A 12771-nucleotide genomic window follows, 5' to 3' on the forward strand; every position below is an offset into this window, starting at 1 on the left:
CATCTAACAATTTTCATGGTTTTAATTGCAGAGTTAAAGCCTTTATTGCACATTAATAAACAAATATACATTGCTATACAATAACATTTTTTTGTATACAAATTTATCACAATAATTCTCCAACATAACAGTTTCTTGCTCTATGCAACACTAGAATTATCATCGCTTTGAAAACACATCAGTTGAATTTTCATATCTGACTGAAATTCAGACAGTAATTTATCTACCATTCTGAAATAGAAAAATAACTTGGGTTGTTTTCATAAGTGGACATAGAACATTTAGCATATTTATAATAATACAAATGGCCGCAATTTTGTTTTTATGTTAAATTGGCTGCCAGGTATATGTCATTCTCAGGTACTGAGAAAATGTTTAATCTGCAGTGAGATATCAGTACCCTAATAATATGCATACTTCATTTCAGTAGGCTACTTATAATATATTTTTACACTGGTCATTTTTTTTGACAGCAAAACAATGCAGTACCAATCGGTCAAGGGCCACTATTAGCTGTGACCTGAAGACAACAGGGCCAAATGATGGTCAAATGTCCCCTTCAAAAGCACGATAAAACATAGTTTAGTTTTAAAGGAAATACTCACTGTTTTCCTTCTCCTGATAGTGCTGGTAAACAATCATAAGCTTCTTTAAAACATCCCCTATAAATGTATCAAAAAAAAATATATATAAGGCCACCCAAGAGGAAAGATATGATTTTATACCAAATTCTGATAAAACCAGAATGAAAATTTACCAAACACAAAGACACCTACAAACTATTGATATAGGACAATTTCTTAAATTTCTTAATTGTTATACTATGTTGTGTCCGTCTTCAAGAATTTGATATAATCTCTATATCTTTACCATAAATAAATAGAAAGCTGACTGATCTACCTGATTTTCTTTGTTTCATATAATACAACTATTGATTCCAGGGCCTTTAATTCTAGTTTAGCCTAACAAATAAACAATAATAAACAAAATTAAGTATCATACCCATATTACATGGTCCTGCTTAACCCTCACTCCAATATTACAATATCAAACATAAAAGATAAAAAGTAAATTTATGATCTATTTCTGTTAGATTAGGTTATTCTTGTCTAAATTAAATAGTTATATATTCACCTGTATAGCACCTATTGTACCAAATGCTGTAACACATTGAATAATTCTAGATATTTCTTCACATACAGCCTCCATTACTTTCATCATAACACGAGTTATAAAGGCTGGAGATATGGAAAACACCTAAATATATAAAGCAAAACCTGGTAAAATTTAATCTCGAACAAAGATATAGACCTGTGCTTTTCAAAATTAATAAACCTCTCCAGCTAGTAAGTTTTAGCAATATTTGAAGATATTTTCTTGATCCAAATCATGTCAAAATTATTCAAATATGTGCTGCGTAAAAAATCTACCCTGCCATATGATTCAGTCATCTTACCTCAGCATGTACTTCAATGATACTAATAATAACTTCCTTCAGGTAACTTCTCACACCTTAAATTATAATTGGTTGTGAAGAAATCATATTGAATATTCCTTCTACATAATAACTTCAACAAGATATGTAATTAAAACATGTGGCCCACATTCCTTATTGAAATGATATGATATGATATGAAATGGTATAGAACTAGAAGTACAGTTATGGACCAAAGCGACAGCATTAACCTATATTGACATTTTATCTCAATGTAAAAAAAACAATATTAGATGTGACTGATGTCATTTACTGAGTGTGTGTTTACATAACTTTTGACAAACCCCATGTTCATTTTCAACACTAAAAAGTGATCTTAGAATCATGATATTGACACAACTGTATTCCTTATACCACAAGTAATTTCTTTTTTATATTGATGTATTCTATTGCTGAAATATATAGTCTCTACTTGTGACCTAGGCCAGTGCTTCTACAGTTGAGTATCTCTTATAACACCTTACAAGTGTAATAATTTCTCGTTAATTCTAAATAGTTTTAGAATTACCAGTGATATGTTTCCAAGTTTTCCAATTAAAACCTGATTTATACATATTGGGTTCCATTGTTCCAATGATAGGATCTGTCTTCTGTTCAATATATGCTTGAAATAACTTCTGATCTAATTCCATATATGTTTGTTGAGCTGCCTGCAATTAAACAACACAGCTCAGTAAATAAGGTTTATTAAAATACACTTCATTTTAAAATATTTATATGAATTATATGAGACAGAAAGACAGGTTAAAAGTAAAGCTAAAGAAAAATATTAGTTTGAATATCAAACTGAGTTTGAACAGAATAGCAGACAAATGAATGCTGTAATATTATACTGAATACTGAATGAGAAGATACCCAGTTGGAAATAGTGTTTGATACATTGAATATTGAAATGTTAAGTTTTACCGATACTTAGTATACCAAATATGTACCAACTGATAACCACTTTTCTCAGAGGTAAGGAATCCTTTATTTGCCTTTCAAGCTCATCTGCATAAACCATTAAGGCAATAGTTAAAGTTAAGCAACACAGATTAGAAAAAGAGTATGGGTACCAAGAACTTTGAAATGAAACAGAAATTAAGATTAACTTACTTTTAAAGCTTTATTCATTTCAACATAACCATGTTTATTCAGATTTTCAATAATTCTTGGAACCGTTTTTTCCATTGTATGTGCACAATTACTCAGCATTATGACTAATCTTTTATCCTGTACAAACAAAATTTTAGAATGAATTGAAATGGAGCTTTAGATCTTACTTCACTACTCTAGTTTTAGATAATGAAAATGAACAAACTATGTCGAATGTATTTTGAGGTTATTTATAAACCAGCTCTTAAACCTGCAGAAATGAAAAAGAAAAACAATGGTTAGAATAATTCAATCCATTTTATAAAATAAAGAAAATAACTTACTAATGAAGGAATGGGATCTTCAAGTTGATCAAGATCAAAATCAAAACCAAGGTGCATTTTAATGGGTTGAGCTCTGAAATAAAAATAAAATACAAATTCAATATATCAATGTGTGACTTATGTTTTAAAATCAGATACAACACTTATAGTATAAATATTTATAACTGTAGAACATACCTATTCAATAGGGTATCTACACATAAAGTAACCATGAAGAAATCTTGAAATATTTCAGCTCACTTTCTGACATAACAAACTTTCTTTCATTTATTATGTGAGATTAGGTTAAATCAAATTAAAAGCTTACTGTGCAGAGTCTATTTTGTGTAATGGTGGACTAAATGATAACTGTTCCATACATAATGCAAACGCCTGTAATAACTGAGTACATAATATAGTCGCTTCTTTCTGTATTGGTCGCTGACTAAATATCTGGAAAGAAAGTTAACAGTGTTAAAATTCAACCATTCTAGCCTTACCATAATGCCTGTTTAACAGTTTAAGCACATTCAACTGTGCCTCTAGAGTTTCATACTTATTAAACTACTGGATTTTGACCGTTGGGTAGCACTTTGAAAACTAGGTCATAAAAGTGTATATATACTATGATAGAACATACCTCTGGTTCACCAGGTTTATTTAATACAACGACTTCATGTAAGTGTGATATAGTTTCATTAACAATATTCTCAAATAATACAGGCTGAAAATAAATCATCATTGTGTTAAAAGTTACAAATATTAAACATTTGTCTTTACATTTTGAAAAAGGCATACAAGTTTACTGAAATAGATAGAAAGAATATAAAATAGAATTTACCAGTTGAGTTGAACCTCCATATTCATCACCATATTCTATAGCCCATGTTTCTTTATTATGTAGCAGCTTTACATCTACAAACATAACAATTCAAATAATAAGGCTGACAGATTTGCTTATTAATTAATAATAACAATTAACATATTGTTATGAATGATTACCTTGAAATGATAAATTGAATCTAATAATCACTGAATATAGATACTTTCTATAAGATTAATTCATCTATAAATTATTACAGCTAAAAAATTTCATTCGTTTTGGATATACTGATGAAATGAGATGTTTTCTTTACAAACCTATTATAGCTTGTTTCAGTAAGGTAAACATACAATGGGTACGTAAATCAAAAGCTAATTCTTGTACTAAATTTAATGCTTCACCATGAACATCTAAATCTTGTAAAGTTGATGTACTGGTTCTGAAAAACAATAATAATAAAAAATAAATGATATTGCTTTCTGAATATTATAAGACATAAGGATTTTCTTTTTTCAGGCCATTAAATGTTCAGTATTACTTGAGTGAATATGAAATAAGATGAAATTCCAAGCACAACTTAGGATTTTAACTTTTTAAACAAATAAAGAACTTTTTGTCTGCTCTACAATGCCATTAAAAATTTTTAATTCCCTACTTTAGTCGAGTATGGTTGTCATAAAGTTCTTCATTTAATTAAAAAAAAATTTCAACCTGATATGTCTGACACAATGTGGTAACCAAGCTCCGGATATATCTTGTCTTCTACTAGGCCATACACCAAGTTTTTCTAGTTGTATATCTCCTACATCTTCTAATGACTCTGGTAGAATGGCTGCTCGAACAAATGCAGTATATAAACCTACTAGTTCTTTTATCATAGTCTAAAATAATCACAATTAATATCATCAATTAAAAGTTCAAAATAGAAATATAAAAATTAAAATATAAGATTATTCATGCATAGAAGCAAACTCATTTACCACCATTAGATACATTGGTAATGTTCATTATTCCTGACACAATAAATGTGTATGTGATTTCTAAGCAGTTTAATTCATTATAAACAAAAATATAACTTACTCGTAATTTAGCATGTTTACTGGAATCAGGTTTATAACCAGATGACTGCAGATAAAAAAAAAACTCAGATTGTAAAGGAGAGCAGATTCAGCAAGAAGCAAACTTCTCGCCACTGTGACCGGTTGTTTGATGTTAACCTGGCGGTACCTACATGGTTCAGCATAGGTCACATAAATTTCTTTGAAAGTGTCAACCTGGTATCTCTTTATATTACATGCAAAGATCCTTTCAAAATAAGCAATTATAGCTGCCAGGCCAGGTAACATATTCCCACTGATGTGTTTGCTTGGGTAACTACATTTGGCAAGAACAGCACTTCAAAGAACAAAGGAAATAACTCCTATCAAATTGATTTTTAATAGGGTCATCCTTGGGTGATATTAAAGAATTCCACCAAGTTTCCCCAAAATCAGTCAAGAAGTGTGCCTTCTTAAGTATTTACAAGCAGTTGAGGATGGACTGACCGACAAAAATATACATATGCTCCACTATGTGGGCTAAAAAAGGAATTGGCACTGCTATGTTGATACAATTTCTTTACCTGCAAAATGCCTTTATTTACCGCCAAAATTAAATTTGGGTATATGTAAGAACTAAATTCAACAAACCTCTTTAATACTAAAATCTCCAGAGAAATACGCTTGACCCAATTTCCAAAAATCTGGGAATTTTTCCATCATAATATCTGTTAAATCTTCAATAAATAAAACTTTCTGTGGTGTTTTAAACTTCCAACCTTCAATATAAATAATATTGTTTAATGTCTCGGAAGTATGAAACTTCAAATTTAAAGTGATACAGAGTGTGATGTAGAAATTTGGTATTTACCAACATTTTTCTGAAAAAAGCTTAAATAGGGTGGGTGGCCTTAGCAATGGAATACTTACCAGAAGAGGTTCTGTTTGAGGGAATACCTAAAAATATAATAATCATTACCAGTAATAAAGTCTTAGAAATCCTGGAATCTAAAATGTTATTAACACTAAAATATATCTTTATAATAATTTATAAGCTACACCACTGTGAAGAAATTTGGAGATCTAACCAACATTATGATGTTCTTGTCGCAGTAATTTTTTTTCAATACTCCAAAAACTATAATCTTTAAACTGTTACCTGGTTTAAGTGGTGATCTCAATGCTTTCGGACCTTCTGGTTCATTTTCTAAATTCATTTTTTCTACAAAAATAAACAAAAAAAATTCTGGTCAAACAATGGAATCTCATGTTATATCAAGTATTGTCATCATTAACTTTGAGTAGGAAAGAGGTGGTAGGCTACCTGTTACACAAGTATAAAAGAAAATACACTTACCTACAGCAATGTGATAATCTTTACATACATTTAATGCAGAGATTATATTCTGTAATTGATTATCTAAACATTCCCATGCAGGATCACCTTCATATTCTAAACTTATCAAATATCTGCAATAGATTAATAAGTACTATTAAAAGTGCTAAGAGAGCTCTAGCTTACTATTGAATAATTCATCATTCACTTGAGTCAAGTTTCTGCCATTTGATTTTTCATTCTACCAGACTAATTCATCCAATGATATTCTCATGACAATGACTAAAGAAATATAGTTTACCTTATGAGTTTCTTCTGTTCATCTAAACCTATTTTAGGATCTAGTAACTTTTTATGTAACATGTTACAAAACGTTCTGATTTTATTTTCAACTTCCTCATAAACTATAATAATGAAAAAAATAAAACAAAACATTGAAATCATGGCATCTGATCACATATATTATTAATAAGAAATATCAAATGATAAAATAAGATAAGACTTTTTTGCAAAAATGTTCCTGTCCCTTGCAATTAATCATTATTTCATCAACTGGCTAATTAAAGAATTGATGGAAAATACCTTTTTTGAAAACTCCCACTTCGGTTTCAGCAAATAATGACTTGACTTTTTCATAATCATTGATCACAATATTAAAATCGCCCTAAAATAATTCAAATATTAATATAACTTAGAAGTAAAATGGAATACCACAAGATTTGGTCTGCATAAAACTGAAAAGATCAGCTTAAAATAGAACAGTTGGTCCTGGAAAATTATAATACATGACCCCAGTAAGTTTGAGGAAAGTAAGCCAACACAGGGCAAAACATATAGATCTACATAAAAAGAATTGTCATGTATACAAGATTACATTAAACAATTGACATACTCTTTGTATATTTCTCTCTATATTGTAAGGCATGTAGAAAAGAAATCTGAATTTCTGTAGAACACTCAGGGCATTTCTAGTGGAGTCTGCTTTATCTTTCCTCCCTAGAACTTCTTGAAACAGTCCGTCTGCACATGATTTAGCCTCTAGAAAATAAAACATGAATATTTATCCTTGTTTTACAACCAACAACATTGAAGTAAGACAATGTCATGGAATACACAAAAGATTGAGTCTGTGTTATTCCAACTTTTTTTGCCTGGATTGAGGTATATATTTCAGGTAAATGCATGGTTCTCTATCCATGACAGTCTGATAGGCTCTTTAGGTTCAAAAATTTCACAACAAATCAAAAACCTAATTAAACTTGATCCAGTGTTTTCCTAAAAGTTCTCCAGGATTACACAAAGTACATAAAAGAATCGAGAAAATCTTAAAATATACAAAGTATCTTTACTTACGCATCAACAGAACTGCATATGAATTCATACAATCTATTCTTAAATCATCCTTAGTAAACTTTTCATACATGGCTAAAATATAAATAATTTTTTGTATTAACTGATCTAAGCCCAAACACATAACACTCATACATGTGTAATCTACCGATGTTGTCGGGTTTCTACCGTTTTTGGATGTTGTCTACCGCTCTACCGGCGGGATGACCGATTCTACCGATTTTTGTTTTTTCCTGATCAAATTTTCACGGGACCTACCGTTTTCAATGTTCAAATTCTCTACCATAAATCAACAAAATATCTATCATCACTTGTATCTTAATTGCCGGTAACACGCGTTAATCTCATCACGTAATAATATTATCATTGCCTGATTAATTAATCCCCCAATTAAGATGGTAATTTGATCTATTTTCGCCCGATAATGTGCATTTTAAGCCCACATGACACACTTTTTATAACAACATCCGGTAGAATCTACATTCGCTTTTATAATAAATTTTACAGTAGCCCTACTTTTACTAAAAAACGAAATCTTGAAGTCTTCTCAGTATCTTATACTGTCAGTGTCAATCTGCGAGGTCTATAATAGGCCTATATAACATAGACGTCGTTTCAGGATTATTTTTCATTATCGGTAGATTAGATTAGATCTGCCTGTCTAATTCTTATGTAAACTCAAACTTCGTTTCATAAAATCGTTTTGTAATTTTTACTGTAGCCTGTAAACATTCATTTGATTGCCTGCATAAAGGGCTTACTTATTACAAGTCTTTCCATTCTGAAGAACACTTTTAACAGTGTAACCGTAGATGAATAGAAAAAGAAAATAATTCGAAAGAGAAGCTTTACCAATACTTTACTATTTACTTGACAACAATAACTTACATACTTATAGACTAATTTAAATGTCTGCTATTTATAAGAAGAAAAATAAATATAGTATCATAAATTACAGCAAATACAGTAGAAACTTACCAGCTAAGCTATCTAAACATTCTAATATTGTACTGAGGTTTGATTTTACTATAGCTATAGGTCCTTGTGATCTTTGACTGGCCTTTCTCTGTAAATACCCTAATCCAGCTTTTAAATCGTCAAAACTGAAAAACAAATAATATCAAATTAGTAAAGATTAGCCTTCCAGACTTAGGTTACAGACAAGGGTAAATTTGTTACTAGTTACAATCGAATTTTCTCAACATATCCCAAACAGAATCCTGATATTTTTTGAAATTCAACATACTGAGAATCAGTCCAGTCCACTGTCCAGTGATGAAATATCCACTGCAAAATTGTGAACAAATAAAATGTTGAAATCACCAAGATTACGAAAACCAGTCAAGATTCAATAGAATTATCAGACTGTTGAAAAATTAAAAACTTACCTAGCACTGCAATGATTTTCTAACAAATACCAAACTGGTGAAAAATTCTCTAATGATAGATTTCCTGATGCTGTAAAAAATAATCAGAAAGATAACATTTACACTGTACATATTATGAACTATTTTTTTTAGAGCACTACCAAATAAGAATTAAATCAAATTCATATTAATTTGAAACTAATTATTGAAAATATTCAGTACAGATATATATTATACATATGGGAGAAAAATTAATCTTCAGGCACAAAAATTCCGAAATTTACTGAAATTCCCATATCATATCAACTTTTACATCTCTTTATAAAATATATACAAACATAAATTGTTCTAATAAATATTTACCTTCTGGAAATATCTCTAATAATTCTTCTTCTGTAAATTTAACACTGAAAAGGAATGTCACATAGTCATCTTATTCTGACTGGGTGCAAAAATACAGAAGTTAATGTTGAATTCTATACTCAGAGTCATTTAGGCATTTTTCCATGTATTTTACAGATAAACTATTCATTGATGACAATCCTTTGAATAAATATCTTTCTTAAGGTAAAAATTTGAAAAATAAAACAACAACTAGTGGAAAACTTACAGTAACAGGCATTTATAATAGACATCTAAATCTTTTTTTAAATAATCTAAATCAGTAGATTACACAAAACTACAACAAATCTTACCCATCTCCTTCATCAGATAAACCTAAAGGGTCTTCATCTTCTTTAGGTGACATTGGTGATGAGGGACGACCATGAGCCAAATTAGCTGGTACAGTTTGAGATTCATCTATCCATACAGCAGATTCTTGTAATGGACCTTTAAATATATAATAATATTCTCATTATTGTTCTAGGTACTAGACATAGCAACTATTGCTGGTTTACTGCATATATTTGTTGAACAAACTCCGACAGTATTCCGACATTCTGTGTATTACGAATTACAACACTAATAAGTGGTCTCAACATTCAGAAAAATCTGTATAATCAGACATCTACTCATCTTAATTACTTGATAATCGCTTGTATTATTGATAATCAATTGATATCAATTTTGCTGATTAATCACTACCATTTAGATCAAATGGCTTGTGTCATTATTTGAGGTACTTGTGTCATTACACCAAATATTACGGAAATAAGCAACTTTACCATTCTTTGTTTCGTGTTTTATCACAATTATCAAGCTATCGTTTTAGTTGCAATGCTCGAATTGTCGTGCAAAGCCTGCCTGTACTCTAGTTATGAAACTGCAATTTGGTTATCATGAAAGTGCCATGTGCTATGCAAACTATGAAATTTGGCTTAGCTCAAACAACAATATGTGACATTTAAAACCGTAGAGGAAAATTTTTCAAAATGTTTGCCCACAATATTTATTCTAAAAAAAAAACCTATGTCCCAATGTATGTTGGATTACACAGAGTATACTACTGTAAATGACTCTAAAATTGTTTCTGTATTATTTGGTCATATTCTGAGTAACTGGTAATATAAAAATATAATACCTATTTGAAGAAAATATCCTCTAAAACCGATACTACTGGATCCTTTACCACCAGATCTGGTTGTTATAATAACATCACCTTTACCTTTGCCTGGTCCAGTCCGAGCTATTATTTTACTTGATGATTTCCATTCAGCCGATAATAAACAATCTACACCACATATCTTTAAACCTAAAACATATTCGTAATTGCATTAATATGTAAAATATATGATACATGCAACACATAATGTAGTTCATTAAATTATACTGTATAACACTGACAATGTAAATTATACCGGTGGCCACTAATGGGTAGTGATCACACCTTGGCCCAAATAATTATATTATCTTTTCATAATAAAAGGTATGGAAACAGTGTCACTAAACATTGGGTGAAATTGATCCTTATCAATATCAACATAGCTGGTTTATGGTTTATTGAAGCATAATTTTTTTCTCAATTAATTCATCTGTGAAACCTCTTTGCTTTTAAATTTCAATTATTTTCTCAAATTTCAACTTTGATATAGGATCTAAAATGAAAAGACCCAAGGAAGAGTATTTGATTACCGGTACTTTTTAACCCCGTCATCAGGAATGAATTGGTGCTGGAACTCATTTCTAACAATTTTGAGGTGCCAAAAACATATCAAAATCTATATCTTTTTTATTTTGAACAAAGACACTGTAAATAAATATGCTGAACTGGAGAAGGTTTTGCTGGGGCTTATTTCTTACTTGCTGGGCCCCAGCCCCCATGGACCCCACCCTAGCGAAGTGCTGTAGAATTGGAACTTTTGTCACCGTCTTACTTTTATCAGAAAAGTCATCAAGTAATTTTTATCAAATCTTGCCTTACAGTACTGTTAGTTTACCTATCAAATCTCTGGCATCTATTCCTAGATTTTCCCCTCTAACAGTTATTCTTGTACCAGGAGGACCTTCTTTAGGAGATATACCAGTCACTAATGGAGCTCCAACAGACCCAATCATCTTATTAACCTATAACAAATAAATATATGTTACAATTGTTATGCAGGCTACAATTAATATTTCATTTGGAAGGGAAGTTTCATACCTTATTTAGGGTCTTTATCAGGTCGTCCAGAAGGAACTGGTTGGAGATTTTGTCAACTTGGCATTAATTGAACACTGTAGTAACCTCATATGCTAAGCCCAACGCAGACGAGGAACATTTTAAGCGAACAATCGTAAAAATTTGGTTTTGATCATTTTTTTCACCGTCTGCGGATTACAGAAACACGAACAAAAATGTATGTGAGAATTGTTTGTGAAATCAAACGTTTGATTTTTAAAATTGTTCGCCTCCCGAACAATTCTTTGTTCGCCATCTGCGTTAACGACGAACATTAGCGCCGAACAATCATCGACGAAAGACCAATCAGCGATCGAAGCCAGACCAAATGACACACAAAATTTTGGACTGTGGAGAAGGAGCAGATTTTAGTAGATATGTTGTCGCAATCTGTCTGTTTGTTTATGATTTCTTCACCCGACTATTCAGATAGGAACAAGAAGTACGCTGCGATGCAAGAAAAAGCACAAGCCCTGGAAACAACCGATACATTTACCTCCTTTCGCCCAACCTCATGTGACTGTAATGTATTCTGTGCCAACATCGATATAAACTTAAAAGTTTTAGACTTTCAATAAAGGGAGATATTTTTCAATAACGCAATTTTACATTTTCTTCTAGACGTCGCCATTTTGAGGTCATGTGATTTTCCATGGCACTGGCGTATTGTTCGAGTTAATGTTTGTCGTCTGTGGAATGTTGTTTGTCGTCTGCAGATAACGGAAAACAAATATATTTGTTGGATGTTTTTGTTTGTCGACAGAAACGTTCCTCGTCTGCGTTGGGCTTAAATAGACAATGTTTCACTAGATCCGGCAGTCAGAATTTTTTTGAATGGAAGGGAAGGGAATGCACAGTAAGTTTGTTCCTATATTTCCATGGAGTCTAAGTGTGCTTAGATCAAAGTACCAATTAAAATTTATCTCCAAGTTTTGTGAATTGACAATATTTTTGACCGTAACAAAATTATATCAGAGGACGCCTGGATGGACAATGCAGTGCTCAGAGAGATGACATCTTGACACAGAGCAGAGATGAGGTACTTGTAGTTTAGTTGTAAGGAGGGAGTTACAAATATGCCAGTGGCAGTATCTTATGATACGCAAAGGCCGCAAAGCTACCTAAAGTAAATAGGTCCTGGTGCTTAATCCAAATTAATAATTTACCCCTCCCTCTTGTTTATGAAGAAGGGTTAACTAAAAATGTAAAGAACACGAAAACAAACAAAAACCGAAAATTTCAAAAACAATTTAATTAGAACTAAATTTAGAACATAAAAATTTCTCATAACTTATTTGCAAAACTTTGCCTAAAGTTGCTATCTGTGATAGACTATTTTTCATTAGAATTTCGTTTCATCGTTATAG

General features: G+C 31.1%; 1 protein-coding gene across 1 annotated transcript; it reads right to left on the reverse strand.

Moving 5' to 3' along the window:
• Positions 1-140: 140 nt before the first annotated feature.
• Positions 141-11301, reverse strand: LOTGIDRAFT_108931 (hypothetical protein; the record flags this gene model as incomplete). Its single annotated transcript, XM_009068313.1, has 25 exons — positions 141-231; positions 606-662; positions 901-962; positions 1135-1257; positions 1457-1512; positions 2004-2141; positions 2587-2744; positions 3221-3345; positions 3533-3616; positions 3734-3807; positions 4033-4154; positions 4427-4596; positions 4781-4840; positions 5404-5574; positions 6084-6222; positions 6390-6492; positions 6671-6752; positions 6981-7126; positions 7442-7513; positions 8417-8541; positions 8827-8896; positions 9169-9212; positions 9501-9636; positions 10328-10498; positions 11184-11301. 25 exons carry the CDS (start codon positions 11299-11301, stop codon positions 141-143), a joined length of 2697 nt encoding a protein of 898 aa, XP_009066561.1.
• Positions 11302-12771: the final 1470 nt, after the last annotated feature.

This window comes from Lottia gigantea, assembly GCF_000327385.1.
Source record: "Lottia gigantea unplaced genomic scaffold LOTGIsca_9, whole genome shotgun sequence".
Lineage (NCBI taxonomy): Eukaryota > Metazoa > Mollusca > Gastropoda > Lottiidae > Lottia > Lottia gigantea.